The sequence below is a fragment of the Entelurus aequoreus genome, linkage group LG06 (assembly GCF_033978785.1).
Source record: "Entelurus aequoreus isolate RoL-2023_Sb linkage group LG06, RoL_Eaeq_v1.1, whole genome shotgun sequence".
Classification (NCBI taxonomy): domain Eukaryota; kingdom Metazoa; phylum Chordata; class Actinopteri; order Syngnathiformes; family Syngnathidae; genus Entelurus; species Entelurus aequoreus.
The window spans coordinates 76,739,513-76,767,498 of record NC_084736.1 but is presented as its reverse complement, the minus strand read 5'-3'; the positions used below and the strand labels follow the sequence as shown (position 1 = coordinate 76,767,498).

Here is a 27,986-nt window from a genome sequence, read left to right as displayed (position 1 = left end):
CTCTTACTTTGTTAGTGCAGGCAGCATCGAGCAGCACTTTTATTGTGAAGACAGGAACTGTGCGGTCAGTCTCTAGGCTTTTGACGGCACGGTTGGAATAAAAACTGTTTCTTGCCTTCCTGACGGTGTTTTTTTCCTTCACACTGAGCTGGCTGCAGCCAGCGTCATCTCACAAGATCCTCGGGTGCCTTGAATGTCAATCAAGTCACGTCATAGGGAAGATTTATGATCGCAAATATTTAGGTCTATTTTTTCAATGCCTGGCTGGCGATCACACACTGCGCGATCGACCGGTAGATCGCGATCGATGTAATGGGCACCCCTGCTGTAAACAGTTCTCCCCTACTCGTTAACCCGCTTGTTGTTCTTCGCTTGTTAATTACGTAGTAAAGAGCGGCGTTGTAGTCCTCCACTGAGACTGGCGCACTGTTAACGTCTACTTGCCAGAAAAACTGGTTTCCAATTGCATAATCTAGGAGTGTTAATCAGATTTTTCAAAAGTAAAACACAATTAGATTATGGTGTTTCAAAGTGTTTTAAGAAAGATTATTTTAAACCGAATTATTTGAGAAATCAGACTAATTTAGTGCATAGAAATGTACTCAATGTCATGTGGACATGTCAAAAAATGATTTTTTTTGGCATTAAAAAAAAACCCAGCTTTTGGAAAACAGAGTAGAAATATTCAAAAAAGTCTGGTTTCAGTGTTTGTGTATGATGAAACCACTGCACTAAAACACTCTACATTGGTAAACTGTTATGCCCCAATATGTACCTGCTATCACCCAATGGATAACTGTTGTACTTACTACTTGTGTCTTTTTTCTGGCTTGTTGGCGTAGTGGCCCAGTTGACTTTGACTTCCTGCAGAGATGGACAGACAAAGAAAAGGCCAGATGGGGTAGGTTTACACCATTTACAACAAGAGTTATCCAATGAGTAGACATTGCTTGGACGACATCATATTGTGAATTTTAAATCAACTATCATGTTGATTGTTTATAGCTAAGACAGCAACATCAATAGCAGTCCTATTATCACAGGCGGTATTTATACTGCATACTTATACTACAGTGTTTCTTTCCTATACATTCATTTATTCGCTGCGTACAACTGCATTTTTTGCGACCTGTTCGCCCTAGTTTATACACACTTCAGTATGGGATTGTAGGTAAATGTAGCTTGTCATTACATTGCCATACAGCCAGTGGCGGTATGCATCGCGACTCCATATCTTTACGCACCTGGCTTGCCACAAAATAAAAAGATGGGAGCATGAGGATCAGTGTTGCCACCTTAGCAACTTTATGGTTAATTTTGTGAGTATTCAGACCTCTCCTAATTGTCGAGAGTGGAGATATTACAGTTGTTTGTTTTATTATGCTTTAATACAGTTAGTTTGTATGTTTAGCACCCAGCAATGCTGCAGATGCTTGGGTCACAATAAAGCTACATGTGGGTTCGGGCTCAAAATTATAAGGTCCTGGATCATAATTTTTCCCAAAGTAATCAGTCATTGTTGGCTGTCACAAAGTCTGCTTGATTAGCATTGTTGTTGATGGGGCGGGCTCTGTGGTTACCCCTACTACGTCATGCGAAAACGTGACTGGCTTCCTCATTATCTCTCAAAATTGCTTGGGAATCTCTGTGAGACTGATACTATTTTGATCATATCTATTTATTTGCAAACTTAGGAGTCTTTTGGTGTCATAAACCAAATATATACAAGAACAGCTTCAATATAGAGGCAACTTGTTTTTCCACTATATTTTAAAGCCTTGTCCAGCTGCTTGCTGACATATACTAATCATGTTTAGCTCAATTTCACAGCGAATGAATATCAGCTCCAAATACTGTTGTCATCTTGATTACTGGTAATTGGTATTGGCCCTAAAAAAAACATATTGGTCGATGTCTAGTTTGTGTGCGTGCTGATTCACGTGTCAAGTGCCCAAGCCCACCCATCTCCACTCACCCTGTAGTTACGATAGCTTACCTTACCCATTATTTTCCTTCCATTCATGGCTGCCAATGAGGCGGCAGCATGCCTGTGGTCATAGAACTCCACAAAGCAGTATGGATCATTTCCAGATGTCTGTCAATAGAGAAAACAAAGTACATTAATTTCACAACCAGAGTGGCATACTAGTAGATAGTAGAACGCTTCTGTTCTTGAAAACCTTTAAAAGCTGCAGACAATACACTGTAATGGCACTTTGCCCATTGTAAAGATACTTGCCACTCACATCAACAATCATTTTACAGCTTTTGCAGGGTCCTATCTGTGTGAAGACCTGCACAATGAGGGGCTCGGTAACATCCCTGGACAGATTCCCCACATACCTACAAGCAAAGTTTGAGTTTATTTCGACAAGCATGCATACAACATGATACATCACAATTTCCAGTTTCTCTATTCAACATGTTCGAAAAGGAGTAGGACGAAGCAGAGCTTATTTAATCCTGCCCCTTTTCCTTTACATAGCAGTTGCTAAGACTTTTGTTCATTTCCTGTTCTCAATTTGTATTCACAATATACTCCATAAGTAATAACAATTCAAAATAAATAAATAATAATTGGTGAAGTAAGATTTATTTCATATAGTGAGATGAGTAAGCACGGTGGAACAGGAGTTAGTGCGTGCACCTCACAATACGAAGGTCCTGGGTTCAATCCCGGGCTCGGGATCTTTCTGTGTGGACTTTGCATGTTCTCCCCGTGACTGCGTGGGTTCCCTCCGGGTACTCCGGCTTTCACCCACCTCCAAAGACATGCACCTGGGGATAGGTTGATTGGCAACACTAAATTGGCCCTAGTGTGTGAATGTTGTCTGTCTATCTGTGTTGGCCCTGCAAAGAGGTGGCGACTTGTCCAGGAAGTGTACCCCGCCTTCCGCCCATGTGCAGCTGGGATAGGCTCCAGGGGTGGACCGCTCGCCTGTGCATTGGTTGGGGACATCTCTGCGCTGCTGACCTGTCTCCGCTCAGGATGGTCTCCTGCTGGCCCCACTATGGACTGGACTCTCACTATTATGTTGGATCCACTATGGACTGGACTTTCACAATATTATGCTAGATCCACTCGACGTCCATTGCGAAGTCGCCCTAGGGTCATCTGCGGTCCTCTCCAAGGTTTCTCATTGTCATCCCACTGGGTTGAGTTTTTCCTTGCCCTGATGTGGGATCTGAACCGAGGATGTCGTTGTGGCTTGTGCAGCCCTTTGAGACACTCGTGATTTAGGGCTATATAAATAAACATTGATTGATTGATCGATCTTGAAAAGGAATGAATGAATGAGATAAATTCAGAATGTTTATCATGGTTCTTCTTCTTTGTACTTTGTAAACACTTTAAGTTTGAAGAGTTTCTTGAAGTGGATCATACTAGTATGTTGCTTGATTTCTTTGCTTAATCCATTCCACCATTTAATTCCACATACTGATATACTGAAGGTCTTAAAGGCCTACTGAAACCCACTACTACCGACCACGCAGTCTGATAGTTTATACATCAATGATGAAATCTTAACATTGCAACACATGCCAATACGGACGGGTTAACTTATAAAGCGCAATTTTAAATTTCCCGGGGAACTTCCGGTTGAAAACATCTATGTATGATGACTTTTGCGCGTGACGTCAATGGTTGAAGCGGAAGTATTCGGACACATTGTATCACAATACCAACAGCTCTGTTTTCATCGCAAAATTCCACAGTATTCTGGACATCTGTGTTGGTGAATCTTTTGAAATGTGTTTAATGAACAATGGAGACTGCAAAGAAGAAAGCTGTAGGTGGGATCTGTGTATTAGCGGCTGGCTGCAGCAACACAACCAGGAGGACTTTGAGTCGGATAGCAGACGCGCTATCCGACGCTAGCCGCCGACCGCATCGATGATCGGGTGAAGTCCTTTGTCGCGCCGTCGATCGCTGGAACGCAGGTGAGCAAATGCGGCTGCAAGGCTTTTGACAAAAACAAGAAAGTTTGATCATATTACGCCTATACTGGCTCACTTGCACTGGCTTCCTGTGCACTTAAGATGCGACTTTAAGGTTTTACTACTTACGTATAAAATATTACACGGTTTAGCTCCAGCCTATCTCGCCGATTGTATTGTACCATATGTCCCGACAAGAAATCTGCGTTCAAAGAACTCCGGCTTATTAGTGATTCCCAGAGCCAAAAAAAAGTCTGCGGGCTATAGAGCGTTTTCTATTCGGGCTCCAGTACTCTGGAATGCCCTCCCGGTAACAGTTAGAGATGCTACCTCAGTAGAAGCATTTAAGTCCCATCTTAAAACTCATTTGTATAATCTAGCCTTTAAATAGACCCCCCCTTTTTTAGACCAGTTGATCTGCCGTTTCTTTTCTTCTCTCCTCTTCTCCCCTGTCCCTTGCGAGGGGGAGTTGCATAGGTCCGGTGGCCATGGATGAAGTGCTGGCTGTCCAGAGCCGGGACCCCGGGTGGACCACTAGCCTGTGCATCGGTTGGGGACATCTCTGCGCTGCTGACCCGTCTCCGCTCGGGATGGTTTCCTGTTGGCCCCGCTGTGGACTGGACTCCCGCTGATGTGTTGGATCCACTGTGGACTGGACTTTCACAATGTTATGTCAGACCCACTCGACATCCGTTGCTTTCGGTCTCCCCTAGAGGGGGGGGGTTACCCACATATGCGGTCCTCTCCAAGGTTTCTCATAGTCATTCACCGACGTCCCACTGGGGTGAGTTTTTCCTTGCCCGTATGTGGGCTCTGTACCGAGGATGTCGTTGTGGCTTGTACAGCCCTTTGAGACACTTGTGATTTAGGGCTATATAAATAAACATTGATTGATTGATTGAGTGAGCACGGGTGTTGATGACCAGATGAGGGCTGGCGTAGGTGGAGCGCTAATGTTTTTATCATAGCTCTGTGAGGTCCCGTAGCTAAGTTAGCTTCAATGGCATCGTTAGCAACAGCATTGCTAGGCTTCGACAGGCGGCACAGCATTAACCGTGTAGTTACATGTCCAGTGTTTGGTTCGGTGTCTCCTGATAGTAGTATTGTTGATCTGAACCCGAGCCCAAAGCCAAGACAAAGAGACTTAAAAACTCTACACTCCATACTGCAATTAAACTGTATAATAATACTATCTAATTAAATAAGTAATACAGTCATATACCAGAATGCTAATAGTTTCCATGCTGCTGTTGCCCTGAAAATGAAAATGTTTTTTTTATATAAAATACTGTCTGTTCTTTTCATTTTTTTAATTTTTATCTTTGTTTGTTTAATATTCATTGTAAAGTTCAGCTGTTTTTTCAGTGGGGCCTTGGCTCCACTGCAAGCATGAATAAAAAAAGTAAAGTCAAGTCAAGTCAAGTCAAATCTTCTGTCTATCCTTCCAGTCAGGGGCTTATTTCTATCTGCATTTAAGCACGATGCTATCACGTTAGCTCCGTAGCTAAAGTGCTTCACCGATGTATTGTCGTGGAGATAAAAGTCACTGTGAATGTCCATTTCGCGTTCTCGACTCTCATTTTCAAGGTTTAAAACACAAATCCGTGATCCACAATAGAAAAAGGAGAAAGTGTGGAATCCAATGAGCCCTTTTACCAAAGTTACGATCAGAGCGAAAAAAGATACACCCTGGCGTCCTGCACTGCACTCTAGTCCTTCACTCTCACGTTCCTCATCCACGAATCTTTCATCCTCGCTCAAATTAATGGGGTAATCGTCGCTGTCTCGGTCCGAATCGCTCTCGCTGCTGGTGTAAACAATGGGGAAATAAGAGGAGCCCTTCAACCTGTGACGTCACACTACTTCCGGTACAGGCAAGGCTTTTTTTTATCAGCAACCAAAAGTTGTGAACTTTGTCGTCGATGTTCTCTACTAAATCCTTTCAGCAAAAATATGGCAATATCGCCAAATGATCAAGTATGACACATAGAATGGATCTGCTATCCCCCCGTTTAAATAAAAAAAAATTCATTTCAGTAGGCCTTTAAGTGTTGTACTGTTTTAAATTACATTTTTATCTAAGATTATTATTTCTCCTAGTGGAAGAGAAATATTAAGAAGTGTTTGTCAAACAGGAAGTGTAGCATTTAAACAAAGGCTAGGAAGCTGGCTAGTTTAATTCAATAACAAATGCATGGCGCTATTTTGGAAGCCACATTACTGGTTTCTTATAAGATCGGGTGGACATTATTGAGTGCCCCCATTAAAAAAAAGAGTGTTATCTCTTTGCTTGAGCTGTTCTGGACTGCCTCTTCCAGCGTTGACGTGGCTCGTCTTTCAGCTCGCTTAGCCGGCTCGAACGGGCCTCATGCTTCCGACAGTTGACAGCGACAATGTCACAAAAACATTATTTGCCATAAGAACCTTGTTGGTTTTACAGTCAATAACTAAGTGAGGTTTAATATGTAAAAATATTGAACTTACCATGCCGCTGTACAAAATAAAACGTTAAAACTACGTCGGCTAGCCAACCGTGTTTTTAAAAACCCATGATTCCAAACGCCTCATATGGCTGTAGAATGTAACGTTTTCCGCACACAATTAATAGAATATATAATTTCTTACGTCAGTGTGGCCAGGATAATAGTTACTCGGTTTTTTTTTTAATTACACGTGGAGGCATTTCCGAAATACTTTCGTTCCCAGGACATAGACGGGGCCATTGTACTCACAAGGTTCTCGGCTGGTCGTCGTCCATCGTCAAGGTTTGGCGGTCACGTCCAGAGAGCACCCTTTTAAATAAAGGACATACAAAATATCTCGCGTTGACCTCAAGCGACCCAAAAAAAACCGGGGTAAGGTTCGGGGCTACGGATATGTGCTAAAAAAAAAATGTCTGTGTGTGTCACGTCCACGCCGCGCGGCTGCAGTCTGATGCAAACAATGGGGACGTTGAAGATGGCGGAGGCCGGAGGGACGGCGTCAGCAGATACCAAATACAAATAGACGGAATAGAAATTGAAAAGAGTAAATTAAAGCACATTTCTAGGTGTAATGGTTGAGGATAAATTCAACTGGAAATCTCACGTGAAAAAAAAATACAACGTAAAGTAGCAAGTAACACGTCAATAATGAATAAAGCAAAACATGTTCTCGACCGAAAATCACTTCATATTCTCTACTGCTCGCTGGTGTTACATATCTGAGTTATTGTGCATAAATATGGGGAAATAACTACAAAAGTACACTTCATTCATTAACGGTAGGGGTGTGGGGGAAAAATCGATTCGAATTCGAGTCGCGATTCTCACGTTGTGCGATTCAGAATCGATTCTTTTTTTTTTTTAAACAATTTATTTTAAAAAAAAATATTTTGTAAATTTTTTTTATCCATCCATCTTCTTTCGCTTATCCGAGGTCGGGTCGCGGGGGCAGCAGCCTAAGCAGGGAAGCCCAGATCTATCCTATCTAAACCGCAATAAAAGTTCACCTCCAGGCAGCTACAACCCTAAACTAACACCCTTCCCGGATTGCTAATAATCAAATGTAAACAATCAAATGCAGATACTTTTTCTTTTGCCTTCTGATCTCTCTCTCTCCCTCTCTCTCTCTCTCTCTCTCTCTATGTCCACTACTTGCTGTCCATATCCCACCCCCCCTCCACACCCCTGATTGTCCATCCATCCATCCATCCATTTTCTACCGCTTATTCCCTTCGGGGTCACGGGGGGCGCTGGAGCCTATCTCAGCTACAATCGGGCGGAAGGCGGGGTTCACCCTGGACAAGTCGCCACCTCATCGCAGGGCCAACACAGATAGACAGACAACATTCACACTCACATTCACACACTAGGGCCAATTTAGTGTTGCCAATCAACTTATCCCCAGGTGCATGTCTTTGGAGGTGGGAGGAAGCCGGAGTACCCGGACGGAACCCACGCAGTCACGGGGAGGACATACAAACTCCACACAGAAAGATCCCGAGGCCGGGATTGAACTCACGACTACTCGGGACCTTCGTATTGTGAGGCAGACGCACTAACCCCTCTTCCACCGTGCTGCCCCTACCCCTGATTGTAAATAATGTAAATAATTCAATGTGATTATCTTGTGTGATGACTGTATTATGATGATAGTATACATGATAGTATATATCTGTATCATGAATCAATTTAAGTGCACCCCGACTTAAACAAGTTGAAAAACTTATTCGGGTGTTACCTTTTAGTGGTCAATTGTACGGAATATGTACTTCACTGTGCAACCTACTAATAAAAGTCTCAATCAATCAATTAATCAATCCCAACGTGTCCTGGGTCTTCCCCGTGGCCTCCTACCGGTCGGACGTGCCCTAAACACCTCCCTAGGGAGGCGTTCGGGTGGCATCCTGACCAGATGCCCGAACCACCTCATCTGGCTCCTCTCCATGTGGAGGAGCAGCAGCTCTACTTTGAGCTCCTCCTGGATGGCAGAGCTTCTCACCCTATCTCTAAGGGAGAGACCCGCCACCCGGCGGAGGAAACTCATTTCGGCCGCTTGTACCCGTGATATTGTCCTTTCGGTCATAACCCAAAGCTCATGACCATAGGTGAGGATGAGAACGTAGATCGACCTGTAAATTGAGAGCTTTGCCTTCCGGCTCAGCTCCTTCTTCACCACAACGGATCGATACAGCGTCCGCATTACTGAAGACGCCGCACCGATCCGCCTGTCGATCTCACGATCCACTCTTCCCTCACTCGTGAAGAAGACTCCGAGGTACTTGAACTCCTCCACTTGGGGCAGGGTCTCCTCCGCAACCCGGAGATGGCACTCCACCCTTTTCCGTGGGAGAACCATGAACTCGGACTTGGAGGTGCTAATTCTCATCCCAGTCGCTTCACACTCTGCTGCGAACCGATCCAGTGAGAGCTGAAGATCCTGGCCAGATGAAGCCATCAGGACCACATCATCTGCAAAAAGCAGAGACCTAATCCTGCAGCCACCAAACCGGACTGCGCCTAGAAATTCTGTCCATAAAAGTTATGAACAGAATCGGTGACAAAGGGCAGCCTTGGCAGAGTCCAACCCTCACTGGAAACGTGTCCGACTTACTGCCGGCAATGCGGACCAAGCTCTGGCACTGATCGTACAGGGAGCAGACCGCCACAATCAGACAGTCCGATACCCCATACTCTCTGAGCACTCCCCACAGGACTTCCCGGGGGACACGGTCGAATGCCTTCTTCAAGTCCAAGTAAATTTTTAAAAAAATGTTGTAATGTATTTTTTTTAATAAAGGCCTACTGAAATGCGATTTTCTTATTCAAACGGGGATAGCAGGTCCATTCTATGTGTCATACTTGATCATTTCGTGATATTGCCATATTTTTGCTGAAAGGATTTAGTAGAGAACATCGACGATAAAGTTCGCAACTTTTGGTCGCTGATAAAAAAGCCTTGCCTGTACCGGAAGTAGCGTGACGTCACAGGTTGTGGAGCTCCTCACATCTGCACATTGTTTACAATCATAGCCATCAGCAGCGAGAGCGATTCGGACCGAGAAAGCGACGATTTCCCCATTAATTTGAGCGAGGATGAAAGATTTGTGGATGAGGAAAGTGAGAGTGAAGGACTAGAGGGCAGTGGAAGCGATTCAGATAGGGAAGATGCTGTGAGAGGCGGGTGGGACCTGATATTCAGCTGGGAATGACTAAAACAGTAAATAAACACAAGACATATATATACTCTATTAGCCACAACACAACCAGGCTTATATTTAATATGCCACAAATTAATCCCGCACAACAAACACCTCCCCCCTCCTGTCCATATAACCCGCCAATACAACTCAAACACCCGCACAACACACTCAATCCCACAGCCCAAAGTACCGTTCACCTCCCCAAAGTTCATACAGCACATATATTTCCCTAAAGTCCCCAAAGTTACATACGTGACATGCACATAGCGGCACGCACGTACGGGCAAGCGATCAAATGTTTGGAAGCCACTGCTGCGTACTCACGGTACCGCGTCTGTGTATCCAACTCAAAGTCCTCCTGGTAAGAGTCTCTGTTGTCCCAGTTCTCCACAAGCCAATGGTAAAGCTTGACTGTCATCTTTCGGGAATGTAAACAATGAAACACCGTCTACGTGTTTGTGTTGCTGCAGCCGGCCGCTAATACACCGCTTCCCACCTACAGTTTTCTTCTTTGCTGTCTCCATTGTTCATTGAACAAATTGCAAAAGATTCACCAACACAGATGTCCAAAATACTGTGGAATTTTGTATTCTGGACATCTGTGTTGGTGAATCTTTTGCAATTTGTTTAATGAACAATGGAGACTGCAAAGAAGAAAGCTGTAGGTGGGATCGGTGTATTAGCGGCTGGCTGCAGCAACACAACCAGGAGGACTTAGTTGGATAGCAGACGCGCTATCCGACGTTAGCTGCCGACCGCATCGATGATCGGGTGAAGTCCTTTGTCGCGCCGTCGATCGCTGGTACGCAGGTGAGCACGGGTGTTGATGAGCAGATGAGGGCTGGCGAAGGTGGCGCGCTAATGTTTGTATCATAGCTCTGACGAGGTCCCGTGGCTAAGTTAGCTTCAATTGCGTCGTTAGCAACAGCATTGCTAGCCTTCGACAGGCGGCACAGCATTAACCGTGTAGTTATAGGTCCAGTGTTTGGTTCGGTGTCTCCTGATAGTAGTATTGTTGATCTTCTGTCCATCCTTCCAGTCAGGGGTTTATTTCTTTTGTTTCTATCTGCATTTAAACACGATGCTATCACATTATCTCCGTAGCTAAAGTGCTTCACCGATGTATTGTCGTGGAGATAAAAGTCACTGTGAATGTCCATTTCGCGTTCTCGACTCTCATTTTCAAGAGGATATAATATCCGAGGTGGTTTAAAATACAAATCCGTAATCCACAATAGAAAAAGGAGAAAGTGTGGAATCCAATGAGCCCTTTTACCTAAGTTATGGTCAGAGCGAAAAAAAAGATACGTCCTGCACTGCACTCTAGTCCTTCACTCTCACGTTCCTCATCCACAATATATTTTATCAATATATCTATCATATATTGCACAAGCCTTTTCTACAGTGTAGTGGTTTCCACACTTGTATGACAGTTAAGAATACTTCAATGGGTCTTAAAATACTGCCAGTAAAAAGGGTGACACTGGAACAGACAAGCTTCCACCATATTTTTCAAAGTTTTCAACAAGTCGAAGACATACATTTCTGCCAAAAATGACAATATAACATAGTATTGCTTTAAATGGGCTAGTTTGTTGTAATATCATCATAACTGTATTACTATTTGAATTGTAATACATAGTCGAGATTGAGTCATTATCTGATGACATTTTTTTGCCACATTGTTACTTTTCAAGCCCTTTGTGCAAATATGCACATTTTTGCCACTTTGTTTTGTGTAAAATAAGTAGAAAATAATGAAAGAAAACCAGTCAATTGTTTGCGCCCGTGCTTTTATTGATGACAAGCATATGTTAAAGACATGCCACTGCCTGCTGCCACGCTCTCTGCGGCTTTATCTGTACTTCTCGGCCAGGGCCAGAGACAAAGCGGCCAGGAACTTGTCCATGGCCACGTGCGCCTCGGGGGTGAAATCGTTGGGGAACATGATGGCCAACACCACAAGGATGCAGTGGGTGAAAATCTGCAAAAGGAGAGGATAAAGCCATAAATAAGTAAGAACATCCGCCTTTTTTCACCCTATTTGGACGGGACGTGGGAGAGTTGGCCCGCTTTTATTTTGAAACACTGAACAGCAGCAGAGGCATTAATAAACTGGAAAGACATTTTTCTACCAAAATCTTAGAAACTAAAGCTGACAATTTTTTTGTTGTGGCTTTTTGTTGGATTTCATTATTTGAATGATTCTATTTGCCCATTTAACATGAAAAATATACAGCACTTTCACCACAGTGGCCACCCCATTATGTGCATATGCACCATTAGAATAATGTCTATGTATATTAACTGTATTGTGTATAGAGAATATTATTTCTTGCTCTAGCTCACAGCTGTCAAACTCAAGGCCCGGGGGCCTGCGAAAGCTTGAAAAAAAAAAGGTTTAAATAAAATACTTATTTGTTTGTTTTACTAAATGCAAACAGAAAAAAAAAATGCATATTTTAAACTTTAATATTATCTGATCATGCCAATTATATTGTATTGCAAAACTATTTTTGTGAGATAAAAACAAATAGTTAAAGGCCTACTGAAATGATTTTTTTTTATTTAAACGGGAATAGCAGATCCATTCTATGTGTCATACTTGATCATTTTGCGATATTGCCATATTTTTGCTGAAAGGATTTAGTATAGAACAACGTCGATAAAGTTCGCAACTTTTGGTCTCTGATAAAAAAAAAACCTTGCCCCTACCGGAAGTAGCGTGACGTTGTCAGTTGTTCACTCCCTCATATTATCCTATTGTTTTCAACGCAGCTAGAGCTATTCGGACCATTACCCCATTAATTTCAGCGAGGATGAAAGATTTGTGGATGAGGAACGTTAGAGTGACGGACTAGGATGCAGTGAAATACTTCTTTTTTTTTTTCGCTCTGACCGTAACTTAGGTACAAGCTGGCTCATTGGATTCCACACTCTCTCCTTTTTCTATTGTGGATCACGGATTTGTATTTTAAACCACCTCGGATACTATATCCTCTTGAAAATGAGAGTCGAGAATGCGAAATGGACATTCAGTGCTTTTTATCTCCACGACAATACATCGGCGAAACGCTTTAGCTACGAGCTAACGTGATAGCATTGTGCTTTAACTGCATATAGAAACAAAAAAAATAAACCCCTGACTGGAAGGATAGATAGAAAATCAACAATACTATTAAACCGTGGACATGTAAATACACGGTTAATGCTTTCCAGGCTGGCGAAGGTTAACAATGCTGTGCTAACGACGCCATTGAAGCCTACTTAGCAACCGGACCTCACAGAGCTATGCTAAAAACATTAGCTCTCCACCTACGCCAGCCAGCCATCATCTGCTCATCAACACCCATGCTCACCTGCGTTCCAGCGATCAACGGAAGGACGAAGGACTTCACCAGATGCGTTTGGCGGCCCGAAGACGTAGGAAGTCAAGGTGAGGTCGCCGGCTAGCGCGTCTGCTCTCCAACAAAGTCCTCCTGGTTGTGTTGCTGTAGTCCGCTGCTAATACACCGATCCCACCTACAACTTTCTTCTTTGCAGCCTTCATTGTTCATTAAACAAATTGCAAAAGATGTCCAGAATACTGTGGAATTATGAAATGAAAACAGAGCTTTTTGTATAGGATTCTACGGGGTACCATAACTTCTGTTTAACTGACTACGTCACGCGCATACGTCATCATACCGCGATGTTTCAGCCGGATATTTCCCGGGAAATTTAAAATGTCACTTTATAAGTTAACCCGGCCGTATTGGCATGTGTTGCAATGTTAAGATTTCATCATTGATATATAAACTATCAGACTGCATGGTCGATAGTAGTGGCTTTCAGTAGGCCTTTAAATATCTGCCTGTCACCTTTTATTTATGATTTTAAAGCAATTTATACAACAAAAAAAGCACATGCATTTGGATTAATCATGATTAATCACAGGTTATTACCCGCATGCATAATGAAAATGAATTTTAAAAAAGCGGCCCTCTGAAAGCAGCCATTACGGCCATGTGGCCCTCAATAAAAATGCTCCTGCTCTCGCTGACATGGTTATATCAATATTTTGGATCATTTAGCTACATCAGAATGTCAGAAACATCTCCCAGTGAGCAACTTGTCTGACCTTGAAGTTGGCGGGGTCTACTCTCAGGGTGAAGGCGTGGAGCTCGCTGAGGCTGAGAAGACCTGCCTTCAGGTCGTCGATCTTGCCTACAGCGTCGCCCACGCCGGCCATGATGGTGATGCCGTGCTTCTTAATGGGGGCGGAGCCGGGGCTCAAGTCCTTCCAGTGGGCGAAGTAGGTCTTGGTCTGAGGGTACACGATCAGCAACCTGCGGGGAAAGAAGAAAAGTCAAAAAGGAGCGATGTCCAAAGTGATGGACTGGAAGGGGTCCACACAGACCTGGACAGAGCATCCATGCCGATGTTCTCAGACTTTCCGGAAACTTTGCCCCAGAAGGCCTTGACGGCGGCTTTGTCCTTGGGAGTGAGACTGGTCATCTTGGCGGCTGTTGAGTGCTATGATGCTACGAGACGCTGATGGGGGCTTTTTATAGAAGACAAAAAGCCAAGGGAGGTCACACCCTCTGAGAAGATAGGCCGTTACACGCCTCCATAGAGATAAAGCATTGTGCCTCACGCCCACTCTTACATCACATCTTTACTATACTTTTACAACGTCCACAAACTTACACTTCAAGCATGATTTCATGAGGATTTTCACCTTTACCATGATCAATGCTAACTACGCGAGCAGCAAGTAACAAATATAACCCATTTCAGTGAAACCACAATACATTTATTTTTTTGTTGTGGACCGCCACAAATAGATTTGACACGACCTGTTAGGTCTGCTTCTTAACACTGCTCATACGCACCTGGTCTGCCAGAGAATAAGAAGATACAGCAAGAGAGATCACTGTTATATTTAACCAGTATTCAGATATTAGAGGTGCAATGGTCATTCCATTCATATATTTTCTTTTTTCAACAGTACACAGAGCTAAATTGAGGCCCAAAACAAAAAAAAACACTTTTTAATTCCCACTTCTATTTTTGTAAAACAATTTTCATACATTTTTAAATCAAGCTTAAATTCGATTTGATGCATGTTTTGTACTAAAACTAATTCATGGTAAAGAAGTTGTTCAATATTTTTTTGTGCGTAAAAAACAAAACAATTTAAGGTCTTTAAAACATACACTTATAAACATTGCTACCTCAATTTCAACTGAGACTTAAGCCCACCACTTGTTGCTTTGCAAAACAAACGTTCATGCTGTACGCATTCGTTGGGAAAATCTGCCATTACATTGTCAGTGATGGAGCATGAAGCAGGAACATTTCCTTCATGAACTTACATTTGACATGCACAGCACGTTGTGTGTTTAGGGTGGCCCTGATGAAGCAGGAACATTTCCTTTATTAACTTACATTTGTGTGCAATTTTAAATTTCCCGCTAAACTTCCGGTTGAAAACGTCTGTGTATGATGATGTATGCGCGTGACGTCACTAGTTAAACGGAAGTATTGGTACACCATTGAATCCAATACAAAAAAGCTCTGTTTTCATCTCAAAGTAAGTATCCCACAGTATTCTGGACATCTGTGTTGGTGAATCTTTTGCAATTTGTTTAATGAACAATGAAGACTGCAAAGAAGAAAGTTGTAGGTGGGATCGGTGTATTAGCGGCGGACTACAGCAACACAACCAGGAGGACTTTGACTTGTATAGCAGACGCGCTAGCCGACGCTAGCCGCCGACCGCACGGATGATCGGGTGAAGTCCTTCGTCCTTCCGTCGATCGCTGGAACGCAGGTGAGCACGGGTGTTGATGAGCAGATGAGGGCTGGCTGGCGTAGGTGGAGCGCTAATGTTTTTATCATAGCTCTGTGAGGTCCGGTTGCTAAGTTAGCTTCAATGGCGTCGTTAGCAACAGCATTGTTAAGCTTCGCCAGGCTGGAAAGCATTAACCGTGTAGTTACAGGTCCAGGGTTTAATAGTATTGTTGATCTTCTGTCTATCCTTCCAGTCAGGGATTTTTTTTTTTTTTCTATCTGCATTTGAGCCCGATGCTGTTACATTAGCTCCGTAGCTAAAGTGTTTCGCCGATGTATTGTCGTGGAGATAAAAGTCACTGTGAATGTCCATTTCGCGTTCTCGACTCTCATTTTCAAGAGGATATAGTATCCGAGGTGGTTTAAAATACAAATCCGTGATCCACAATAGAAAAAGGAGAAAGTGTGGAATCCAAAGAGCCCTTGTACCTAAGTTACGGTCAGAGCGAAAAAAGATACGTCCTGCACTGCACGCTAGTCCTTCTCTCTCACGTTCCTCATCCACAAATCTTTCATCCTCGCACAAATTAATGGGGTAATCGTCGCTTTCTCGGTCCGAATCTCTCTCGCTGCATTGTAAACAATAGGAAAATGTGAGCAACCCTTCCTCCTGTGACGTCACGCTACTTCCGGTATAGGCAAGGCTTTTTTTTTATCAGCGACCAAAAGTTGCGAACTTTATCGTCGTTGTTCTCTACTAAATCCTTTCAGCAAAAATATGGCAATATCGCGAAATGATCAAGTATGACACATAGAATGGATCTGCTATCCCCGTTTAAATTTAAAAAATTAATTTCAGTAGGCCTTTAACGGTGTCAAAGGCCTTCTGAAGGTCCAGCATGACCATGCCGCAGTATTTGCCCGCGTCCACCTCATGTTTGATGTGGTCGGTCAGATAGAGAAGGCATGTGTCAGTGGAGTGGTTAGTTCTGAAGCCGGATTGGAATTTGTACATTAGTTTATTAGTGGCAAGGTAACTATCGACCTCTTCATAAACTATTTTTTCCATTACTTTCGAAATGGAACTGAGAATAGAAACAGGTCGGTAGTTGCCAGGTTCTAACTTGCTTCCTTTTATAAAGAGGGGAGTTACTCTTGCTATTTTGAAATCTTTTGGTACTTGGCCTTGAGTAATTGATAGGTTTATTATGTGCGAGATGATCGGGGCAATGGTGGTGGCAGAGTCCCTGGGGATTCTGGAGGGGATATTATCTAGGGCGGTGGCCTTGTTTGGGTGGAGCGCGCTCAATTTTTTAATCACCTCGTCAGCTGAGACCATTTCTAATTTGAAATCGTTGTTGGATACTCCTAGCTTTCTGTAGAAGGCTTTAATGTGTTCTACACCAAAGCGACCAGAGTGGTGGGACGTACAGCTTGTTGACTAGAGTTGTGGGTATGCTGGTGAAAAAGGTGTTAAGTCTGCTTACCTCTCTGTGGTAATATTATTTTCACAAAATACAACCAATAGTATGTTAATGTTAAATCTTACTTGTGAAAAGTAATCCCCCGATTCCTATTTTCAACAGTCCGCTCATTTGAGCAGGAAAACGCTGAACACCAGCCCGGCATCTTTGTTTTCTACCTGTCAACTGTCAGTTTAGGCTGCTCGCCGGCTCCTCGTCACCACTTCAAGATGGCGGCCGAAATTCTCGCGTCACAGCAGCCAATGCTACGCCGTCTACTTATAAGATGTCTATGGTTCCACCTCGGTCCACACTCTATTTCAGTAGGTGGCGGAAACGCACACCAGAAGGTTGCTTGCCAACCGCCATTAAACTAAAGAAGAAGAAGCCATTAAACCACCGAAGAAGAAAAAGGAGAAGCGTATGCAGACAAACATGGCGGAAGGTGTAGGCTGTCAGCATTACACACGAAGCTGTTTACTCAAAGTAAGTTATAGTTTTGAAATTATTGCGTTTTCTTTACCTTTATATGTCTGCCTGTACCCAAAAGTATTAGACCTACACGAAAGCAACCCATTGTACAATACTTAGTTCTGTCGGACTGAGTAACGCCTGAATTTCCATTTTCGCTTTCCGCCTACAAATGGCATAGATAACGTTAGAAACATTGAAATGGTGTTCTATCAATTCCACCGTCCTTTTGTAGTCAAACGTAAATAAAAATACGTAATCAGTAGTGGGAAATGTTTTAACATGTTCTAACGCATTCATTTTGAATGAGCTTTTCCTGCTACGTAGTTAGAATTGTGTGGTGTTCGGGTCTGTGGGACCCGTTTTCATTTTTTATTAAAAGAAAAATGATCCAATTAACTAATTTTTCAAACTGAGACTCACTGACTTTGGCTCATTTTCTGTGAAGAACATATATCAGAATACATATTTAATGACAAATACACCCCCCTACACATTTCTATTACATATAAGATGTCCGGGTCCACTGGACTAATAGAAGTGTGGAAATTGATGTTCTGTGTACCACAAGCGAACGAACGCACGCACGCACACACGCACGCGCACCCACCCACAGCAGGCCTAGACAGGAGGAGGACAGAGTGTAGGTACACAGAACGTCAGAGGGTCAAATGTGCGAGAAAATGAGAGCAGACAGTGTTGACAAACAATGTTGCAACATTGTGTGGGAACCGCAGGTGCAGAAACACAAAAGAAGAATCCCTGTGGGATGCAGAAACTGGCAGAGAAATTTTCCGTGCAACGTTCATACTGTTGTTACTCAGCCAGCGTTTGTGGGTCTGATGGACCCGTTGCATTTTGTGGCTTTTAATGCCTCACAATCAAACACTTTTATGTTAAAATTTGAACAGATGTTTACCTTATCCCAATAAATATCTGTTCAGTATTTTAACATAAAAGTTTTTGCATTCTGTGGCTTTTAATGCCTCACAATTAAACACTTTTATCTAAAATACTGAACAGATGTTTATTGGGTTTAGGCAGGCCTGGGCAATTATTTTGACTCGGGGGGCCAAATTTAGAGAAAAAAAATGTGTCTGGGGGCCCGGTATATCTATTTTTAGGAAAACTAATATAAAACCTCACAATAAAGTCTGATTGAATGCTAAAAATGTTATGACAGACTGCCTTAAAAACAGAATTTTAAATTTTTCTACAAACGATAAAACACTGAATATTGACAACATATGAACGTCACACCCCCTCTCAATCGACATATTTTACAATCAAGCCAAATGCAACAAACACAGCGAAATATGAACGTGAAGGGTAAAAAAACATCTACAATCTGATATATGTGATATATCACTAAGCTTTAGAACTTTCTTGGAAAAATCTCCTTCTGCGTCTGTCCCTGGCACTCGCATTTCAGGCTCTGGAAACACTCTGTGGAAACGCTCCCCACCCACACTGCTTGGTGCCTCGTCTGACCTGCTGTGACGTAGATTACCATAGTCACTAGTAGGGTTGTACGGTATACGGGTATTAGTATAGTACCGCGATACTAATGAATCATATTCGGTACCATACCGCCTCTGAAAAGTACCGGTCCTCCACACCCTAAGATTTTTTGTTAAAATAAAGCCAATAATGCAATTTTTTCCGGTCCCCTTTATTTAGAAAAGTATCGAAATAATACTGTGACAACACTAGTCACTAAAATATAATGCAAAAGCACAGATTCCAACCATTGAAATACTTTGTATGGTTGAAGACTTATGGTAATTACAAAACATCACTGCACATTATAATGGCAGCTACACTTTCCGTCTTAAAGATCTAAAAAAAATATTTGGGAATGTCCGGCGGGCTAGATTGAAAAGCTTAACGGGCAGCATGTGGCCCCCGGCCTTAATTTGCCCAGGTCTGGGTTAAAGTAAACATCTGTTCAGTATTTTAACATAAAAGTGTTTGATTGTGAGGCATTAAAAGCCACAAAATGCAAAAAAAATTATGTTAAAATACTGAACAGATGTTTACCTTAACCCAATAAACATGTGTTCAGTATTTTAACATAAAAGTGTTTGATTGTGAGGCATTAAAAGCCACAAAATGCAACGGGTCCATCAGACCCACAAACTCTGGCTGAGTAACAACAATATGAACATTACACAAGGGTTAACGTAGATATTATTTTCAGGGACCGGTTTTCCACCTGTGCCAGATAAATACGGCAAAAATAAGTGCATGAAAAATACAACTCACTATAATGCTGTAAAGCCTGCTCAGTGGCCTTATGGTTATAGAGTGTCCGCCCTGAGATCGGTAGGTCGGGAGTTCAAACCCCGGCCGAGTCATACCAAAGACTGCATATGGTAATCAGCCTTTGGCTACAATCTGTCACATATATATGTTATGTGTTCATTAATGTGCATTGTATCATCTCACAAAGTTATAACAAATGGCATCTTCCTACCAGGAGTTTTATTGTACATCTATAAACAAGCTTATTGGTGTGTCTCGTGGAACAGGCCAAAGTTAAGTCGGAGAAAATTATTTAATGTTTCTCTGCGGCCCGGTAGCAAATGCGGTACTGGTGGTTGGGGACCACTGCAGTCAAGTGTCATTACTAATCTGCTTGCTTATCATTGTGTTGTGTTTTGTGTAGGCGCCTTGCTGTGGCAAACTCTACGTGTGTCGGCTGTGTCATGATGCGGAGGAGGGTCATCAAATGGATCGATTTAAAGTGGAAGAGGTGAAGTGTATTGACTGTCAAACATTGCAACAGGTATCTATCTTTTACTCTTATCTACACTAAATGCTGTATGTTGTTTATTACGGGCGCAACGATTCGTTTTAACAACGATTAGATTCAGAAGTTGTGGTTGTGAATCCGACTTGGGTCGATAATATATTTTTTTAGAACGATAAGATCCAAAACGATTCAGTGAGTTGAAATCAATTCAGTAACTTTTTAGCAACAAATAAATACTGGATACTGGACACTACAGTTGAAGTTTCCTATATTCCTGTTATTTCTTGTAAGGGAATTAGGTATGAATGAAATATGGATACAAACAAGCAAGTAGACAACAACAGGGTTTCCCCTAGATTGCCGCTATATACGTGGCGGTGGGGGCGTGGCAAGAGGCTTGGTCGATATGACATCATCATTCATGGCATGATAATTTTGATTTGCAATGATGCATACATTTTCTTTGAAAAGGCTAAACAAATGTTTATGCATTTGTACCGTATTTTTCGGACTATAAGTCGCAGTTTTTTTCATATCATATTTTTCGTATCCCCACCTTCTACTATCCTAGTCACGTCCGTTGTGTCCTTGGGCAAGACACTTCACCCTTTGCCTCTGATGGCTGTTGGTTAGTGCCTTGCATGGCGGCTCCCGCCATCAGTGTGTGAATGTGTGTGTGAATGGATGAATGTGGAAATACTGTCAAAGCGCTTTGAGTACCTTGAAGGTAGAAAAGCGCTATACAAGTACAACCCATTCATCATTTATTTATTTTTAGTTTGGCCGGGGGTGCGACTTATACTCAGGAGCGACTTATGTGTGAAATGATTAACACATTAGCGTAAAATATCAAATAATATTAATAAGCTCATTAACGTAAGAGACTAGACATATACGATTTCACAGGATTTAGCGATTATGAGTGACAAATTGTTTGGTAAACGTATAGCATGTTCTATATGTTATAGTTATTTGAATGACTCTTACCATAATATGTTACGTTAACATACCAGGCACGTTCTCAGTTGGTTATTTATGCCTCATATAACGTACACTTATTCAGCCTGTTGTTCACTATTCTTTATTTATTTTAAATTGCCTTTCAAATGTCTATTCTTGGTGTTGGGTTTTATCAAATAAATTTCCCCAAAAAATGCGACTTATACTCCAGTGCGACTTATACACTACCGTTCAAAAGTTTGGGGTCACATTGAAATGTCCTTATTTTTGAAGGAAAAGCACTGTACTTTTCAATGAAGATAACTTTAAACTAATCTTAACTTTAAAGAAATACACTCTATACATTGCTAATGTGGTAAATGACTATTCTAGCTGCAAATGTCTGGTTTTTGGTGCAATATCTACATAGGTGTATAGAGGCCCATTTCCAGCAACTATCACTCCAGTGTTCTAATGGTACAATGTGTTTGCTCATTGGCTCAGAAGGCTAATTGATGATTAGAAAACCCTTGTGCAATCATGTTCACACATCTGAAAACAGTTTAGCTCGTTACAGAAACTACAAAACTGACCTTCCTTTGAGCAGATTGAGTTTCTGGAGCATCACATTTGTGGGGTCAATTAAACGCTCAAAATGGCCAGAAAAAGAGAACTTTCATCTGAAACTCGACAGTCTATTCTTGTTCTTAGAAATGAAGGCTATTCCACAAAATTGTTTGGGTGACCCCAAACTTTTGAACGGTAGTGTATATGTTTTTTTCCTTCTTCATTATGCATTTTCGGCCGGTGCGACTTATACTCCGGAGCGACTTATACTCCGAAAAATACGGTGTATGTTAATACTAAATGACAATGATTTGTTTTAAATGTATGTATAAAATAGTTTCGCTTTTACTTTATTAAGAAAAAATAGGCATCAATGCCGATTATGCATATTATATGATAGCGTCATATTGACTATGCCCCCACGCCAATAGTAAATATGCAATCTGCGGGAAATCCTAAACTCTGCTTCTTAACACACCTTTGGTCTGCCAGAGAATAAGAAGACATAGCAGGAGAAGGGATGAGTGTTGTCAACTGTGTAAAGTATCCTGATCCCTCTAAATTACATTTTCCAAAAAAAAGAGCCCCCAAAAAAATCTACCTTAAAATGTAGTTTCCATGTTTTAGTAAGGGCTTAGTTAGTGAACCTTACAAAATCATGCCAAAAACATTGTGTTCATATCTACATTAGTTGGTTTGTACAGCCCTTTGAGACACTTGTGATTTAGGGCTATATAAATAAACATTGATTGATTTATTGATTTACCGACTGTAACATGAAGTAGTACAGGAGGAATAACAGTTTGTATGTTTCTCACCCATCAAGGTTCAACAGGCTTGCCAGCAGTGTCACGTACAGTTTGGGGAGTATTATTGTGACATTTGCCACTTGTTTGACAAGAATAAGAAACAGTACCACTGTCATCCCTGTGGAATATGCAGGTGGGTCCACACAAAATATTGACTGTATTCCATTTCACACATTAACATATGCATAAATATTTGGCGTGTAACATAAACTACAAGATACATTGGAGGTGATTCATGTACTGAATACATGTTTTATTTTGATCCATTCAGGATTGGGCCAAGAGAGAAATATTTTCACTGTAGCAAATGCAATTTATGTTTAGCACAAGATCTGCAGGGAAACCACAAGGTGATTAGTGTGCATTTCCTTGTATATTTAAAATCCTATTTGCCACGAGGAACTGCGTATTCACTTGATTTTTGTTACCTTTTTCTATGTTTCAGTGTGTCGAGAACGTTTCGCGGCAGAACTGCCCAGTGTGCATGGAGGTAATGAAAGCTATACAATGGATGTAGGATGGAGAGCGTTGTTGAATATGTGCTTCTCATGTTCATTTACACACTTGTCATTTTGTGTGTGTGCATACAGGATATCCACACATCTCGAATTGGAGCTCACGTTCTTCCCTGTGGTCATCTTCTCCATAAGTATAACTTGTTACAGTCCACCAGTGACATTATATAAGCAATATCAATAAGATCTTATTTTTTTTTTTTGTCCTGTCCAGCTACTCAGGCAAATCATATAGTTGATGTAGATGCCCATATCGGCTGTAAAGATTTATTTTACAAAAGAGAAGTGTGGGATACTTCTTTTGTTGCCTTATTTGTATTTGACTTTATTGAATGTAGTTATATTATTTTGTGCAGGAGGGGATAGAAAGAGAAAAAAAGGAAGACAGAGGGGGAAATTGCGGGGACGAAGGAGGGATAAAACAAAGAGACAATAACAACAGAATAGCATCAGCGAATAGGATATGTACAAATATGATAGTAAAAGTGATAGCAAAGAAGCAGTTGGGGAAATAAATATTATTAACACAGAAATAACAATGAGCATTATTGCACTACAAATGGAGCAATACAAATACCAATAGAAATATCACTATTAATAATGAATAATAACAATAATTACATCTGTTATCAACAATACAATTGTTTCAAATGCAAAATTACAAATATGTAATGATAACTTTAAATACAAAAGAAAGCCGATAAATGGAGGGGAAGAAGGCAAAGCGAATTGTATTAACCTTGTAGATTGTTATAGTAACAATAGGTTAAGCTTTGTCAGTGTGCCATGTGTTACCCAGTTTAACCTAGGGCAACAACGTTAATATATGTTTGATGAAACGTGTATGTATGCTTATGTACATGTATGTGTACATGTATGTTTGTACAGTGAATGTATATGTACAGTATGTGTATATGTATGTTCGTACAGTATGTGTATATGTATGTTTGTACAGTGACTGTATATGTACAGTATGTGTATATGTATGTTTGTACAGTGAATGTATACAGTGTTTCCCATAAACTGCCAAGAAACCTGTGGCGGTGGGGGCGTGCCTATGGGCGTGGTCAACATGACATCATCGAGTAATTTGCATAATTTACTACAATGATATGATTTTCTCTAAAAAGGCTCAAAAAATGTATACTTACTAATTAATAATAACAGTTTTGTTTTAAACGTCCATCCATCCATCCATTTTACAATATAATTACAACACTTTATGTACATATTTATATACAGATTTGAACAATAAGTTATTCACTAAAATATATTTATTAATTGTGGTTCTTACAAAAAATATATCTTATAAAAGCTAAAATGTCTCTTAAAGCTCTGCCCCTTTAATTAGTGCATACTAAATAATTTAACTTTAGCCTACTACTACAACCATATTATTTACCAGCAACATAAAGTGAAACAGAGGCAGAGGTGTCCTGCCACAGTCAGTAACAAATAAACAGAAAACAGTAGTGGTCAAATACAAATAAGGCAACAAGAGAAGTATCCTACACTTCTCTTTTGTAAAGTAAATCTGAACAGCCTATATGGGCATCTACATCAACTATATGATTTGCCTGAGGAGCTGGAAAGGACAAAAAAAAAAAAATTATTAATTTTTTTAATTTATATTTGTGGCGGACAAAATTCTTTTGTGGGGAGCCGCCACAAATAAATGAATGTGTGGGAAACACTGGTATATGTACAGTATGTGTATATGTATATTTGTACAGTGAACGTGTGTGTGGATGTACGAACTTTGAGTGTGTAGGTATGTACTGTATTTGTGTATAGGATCATTAAGTACACCTTCATCATCAGACATCAAAATAAGATTGTCTCTCATTTCTTGCAGGACCTGTTTTGATGACATGGTCAAGACTAAGTAAGTGTATTTTTTCCTGGTAAAATCATTTACCCATTAGGTGCATACTAACTTTGTATTGCTTTCACCTTTGTTGTAGTGCGTATCGCTGCCCTCTTTGTATGCACTCTGCCTGGAACATGGAGGACTACTGGGATCAGATGGACAAAGAGATTGCTCATTCACCGATGCCCACTGAATACCAGGATGCCACTGTCAAGGTAAAAACATCACAAGTACAGTGGCATTCACATGGTACATTCAGTGGGGAAATTTTGAACAGTCCAGAATAGGATTGGGGAGAATAAACAATATGAATATACATTGGGATACAAAACATAATCAATATCAATGAAAAATACCTTCGATAAAACATTTGATGTATATATTTATTTTTGGTTGGATAAAATCGTAAAGGATAAAGCATGGTTGGCTTCATGAACAAAAGCAATCAGGAAGTGAACAGTGAGCAATAGGATGGACACTAACCAGCCAATCGCATACCAGTATCAACTCAAATTTGGTCACGCCATCTTGCTGTTTAGCTGCAAAGAGCTAAACAATTGTCGATAAAACGGCAAACGAAAAGTATGGCAGTTTTTTGTTTTTTTTCCAAACGGACCTTAGTCCTTTGCCACACTCATTTTAATTTTGTTGTGATGCCCCGCTGGATGCATTAAACAATGTAACAAGGTTTTCCAAAATAAGAGAACAAATTCAACTCCAGTTATGGAAAAAAGTGCCAACATGGCACTGCCATATTTATTATTGAAGTCACAAAGTGCATTATTTTTTTTAACATGCCTCAAAACAGCAGCTCGGAATTTGGGACATGCTCTCCCTGAGATAATCCTAATACCCACTACAACTATGGGAAATACTTTGACTTTCACAAAGTGCATTATTTTTTAAATATTTTTTTTAAACATGCCTCAAAGCAACAGCTACAAAAACAATGAAGACACACAGCTTCGGGAGAAATTCGGGGGAATGGCTGAAATTCGTGAGTCTCCCGGGAAAATCGGGAGGTTGAAACTGATACCGATAATTTCCGATATTACATTTTAAAGCATTTATCGGCCGATAATATCGGCCTGCCGATATTATCGGCCATCTCTACATTCAATCCTCAATTGTTTAGGAGGTGATAAATCAGTCAATTCAACAAAATCCTCTGTATGGTCAACTATTAATGGATTACTGTTGTTTAGGGCTGCAACTAACGATTAATTTGATAATCGATTAATCTGTCAATTATTACTTCGATTGCTCGATTAATGATCGGATAAAAGAGACAAACTACATTTCTATCCTTTCCAGTATTTTATTGAAAAACAACAGCATACTGGCACCATACTTATTTTGATTATTGTTTCTCAGATGTTTGTACATGTTGCAGTTTATAAATAAAGGTTTATAAAAAATAAAAAATAATTTTTTTTTTAAATAAATAATTGCCTCTGCTCATAGCATAGATCCAACGAATCGATGACTAAATTAATCGCCAACTATTTTTACAATCGATTTTGATCGATTAGTTGTTGCAGCCCTACTGTTATTACTGTATCCACATTTGGTTTAAACTAGGGCTGCAACAACTAATCGATTATAAAAATAGTTGGCGATTAATTTAGTCATCGATTTGTTGGATCTATGCTATGCGCATGCGCAGAGGCAATTTTATTTTGTAAATGTTTTTTACATTTTTTATGTTATTTTTTTAATTAATTTTTTAAAATAAACCTTTTTTTATAAACTGCAACGTGTACAAACAGCTGAGAAACAATAATCTAAATAAGTATGGTGGCAGTTTGCTGTTTTTTTTCAATAAAATACTGGTAAGGATAGAAATGTAGTTCGTCTCTTTTATCTGATTATTAATCGAAGTAATAATCGACAGATTAATCGATTATCAAATGAATCGTTAGTTGCAGCCCTAGTTTAAACATGTAAGGTTTGACCTGGCCCATCACCTCATTTTACCTCCGTCTTTATTTGTTGTAGATTATATGTAACGACTGTCAAGCACACTGCACGGTACCTTTCCACGTCTTGGGGATGAAGTGCAGCAGCTGTGGTTCGTATAACACGGCACAAAACGGAGGTCTCATCCAGCAGCACCATACAGAGCCAGGAGACGGTGACGACAACGACATTGACATGCCCGAGTCAAACGCAGAGCCGGAGCAGCAGGATGAAGTAGGGTCAGGTCTGGCACATTAGCACATGGATTATTTCACAATTGTACACAAGTGTTTGTAATACCATGGTGTAGTTCCCATTTCCCTTCTGTGCCTGCTTATCCAACTAACTTTGCAGTTGCCTTGATCACCTTCCACTTTTACACAGTCTATTTCCTAAGCAGCCAAACTCATGAATAATCATATCTAATATGTACTGTTTACAATCGTGAGAAAAACAAACTATTCTATTTCATCAGAAACATACATTCAAATTATGTTTTGAACAAATGTATTCAATAAGGGACAGAAATGCATGAGGCAAATAATTACATACTGTTCAAGTTAAAAAAAAAAGTGTAATTGTTCCTGAAAACTATTTGAATATGAAACAATGTGAATAAAATGTTGCTTTCTGTTACAAGGCCCATGTAAAAATATTTTCAGGGTCATTTAAAAAAATGTTCTAAAAAGTGCATACTTTCTTCTGACTGACTGGTCTGTTTGGTATGTTCTGGTATTTAAATTTCCTTTTCATAGAGGGATCTTAGGGCAGCACGGTGGCAGAGGGGTTAGTGCATCTGCCTCACAATACGAAGGTCCTGAGTAGTCTTGGGTTCAATCCCGGGCTCGGGATCTTTCTGTGTGGAGTTTGCATGTTCTCCCCGTGACTGCGTAGGTTTCCTCCGGGTACTCCGGCTTCTTCCCACCTCCAAAGACATGCACCTGGGGATAAGTTGATTGGCAACACTAAATTGTCCCTAGTGTGTGAATGTGAGTGTGAATGTTGTCTGTCTATCTGTGTTGGCCCTGCGATGAGGTGGCGACTTGTCCAGGGTGTACCCCGCCTTCCGCCCGATTGTAGCTGAGATAGGCACAAGCGACCCCAAAAGGGAATAAGCGGTAGAAAATGGATGGATGGGATGGATAGACAAAAATGACGGGTTTATTTGAATTTCGCTTTAAAATAAAATTGAAAAACAAAACGTTTTTCTATTTTGGTTTTGAAAAGAAAAATGAGGATCC

The 27,986-nt window shown here is 40.9% G+C and overlaps 3 protein-coding genes across 4 annotated transcripts in view; 1 reads left to right on the top strand and 2 right to left on the bottom strand.

Moving 5' to 3' along the window:
- Positions 1-6,932, bottom strand: part of LOC133652620 (cytotoxic granule associated RNA binding protein TIA1-like) — a 30,503-nt gene extending 23,571 nt beyond the window's left edge. Inside the window, exons 1-4 of the mRNA XM_062051579.1 lie at positions 6,672-6,932; positions 2,247-2,343; positions 1,997-2,095; positions 810-864 (exon numbers count right to left, since the gene is read on the bottom strand). Of these exons, the coding sequence (XP_061907563.1) occupies positions 810-864; positions 1,997-2,095; positions 2,247-2,343; positions 6,672-6,697 (277 nt within the window). The 5' untranslated portion in view covers positions 6,698-6,932. The remainder of the gene's footprint in view (positions 1-809; positions 865-1,996; positions 2,096-2,246; positions 2,344-6,671) is intronic.
- Positions 6,933-11,398: 4,466 nt separating this feature from the next.
- On the bottom strand, positions 11,399-17,168 carry LOC133652619 (hemoglobin embryonic subunit alpha-like). 2 transcript variants are annotated; one of them, XM_062051576.1, is made up of 4 exons: positions 17,040-17,168; positions 14,022-14,165; positions 13,743-13,950; positions 11,399-11,606 (listed from the first exon to the last, which is right to left on the bottom strand). In XM_062051576.1, the coding sequence occupies exons 2-4, from the start codon at positions 14,117-14,119 to the stop codon at positions 11,478-11,480; spliced, it is 435 nt and encodes a 144-aa protein (XP_061907560.1). In that variant the 5' UTR covers positions 14,120-14,165; positions 17,040-17,168; the 3' UTR covers positions 11,399-11,477. The 2 variants fall into 2 exon arrangements, with proteins under 2 accessions (XP_061907560.1, XP_061907561.1); XM_062051577.1 differs by lacking the exon at positions 17,040-17,168 and adding an exon at positions 16,947-17,023.
- A 9-nt stretch (positions 17,169-17,177) lies between these two features.
- Positions 17,178-27,384, top strand: rchy1 (ring finger and CHY zinc finger domain containing 1). The gene is made up of 9 exons (XM_062051575.1): positions 17,178-17,346; positions 20,000-20,119; positions 22,419-22,534; positions 22,673-22,751; positions 22,847-22,891; positions 22,992-23,050; positions 24,772-24,801; positions 24,881-25,001; positions 26,785-27,384. The coding sequence occupies exons 1-9, from the start codon at positions 17,284-17,286 to the stop codon at positions 27,001-27,003; spliced, it is 852 nt and encodes a 283-aa protein (XP_061907559.1). The 5' UTR covers positions 17,178-17,283; the 3' UTR covers positions 27,004-27,384.
- The last annotated feature ends 602 nt before the right edge of the window (positions 27,385-27,986 follow it).

What these genes read in the sequence shown, in the direction of transcription:
- LOC133652619 (XM_062051576.1), bottom strand. Translation starts at nt 14,119, where the DNA reads ATGACCAGTCTCACTCCCAAGGACAAAGCCGCCGTCAAGGCCTTCTGG. An exon ending in GGCATGGATGCTCTGTCCAG is followed by an intron (nt 13,951 to 14,021) that starts GTCTGTGTGGAC and finishes CTTTCCCCGCAG; the next exon opens with GTTGCTGATCGTGTACCCTC. An exon ending in TAGACCCCGCCAACTTCAAG is followed by an intron (nt 11,607 to 13,742) that starts GTCAGACAAGTT and finishes CTCCTTTTGCAG; the next exon opens with ATTTTCACCCACTGCATCCT.
- rchy1 (XM_062051575.1), top strand. Translation starts at nt 17,284, where the DNA reads ATGCAGACAAACATGGCGGAAGGTGTAGGCTGTCAGCATTACACACGA. An exon ending in CACGAAGCTGTTTACTCAAA is followed by an intron (nt 17,347 to 19,999) that starts GTAAGTTATAGT and finishes TGTTTTGTGTAG; the next exon opens with GCGCCTTGCTGTGGCAAACT. An exon ending in CATCCCTGTGGAATATGCAG is followed by an intron (nt 22,535 to 22,672) that starts GTGGGTCCACAC and finishes TGATCCATTCAG; the next exon opens with GATTGGGCCAAGAGAGAAAT.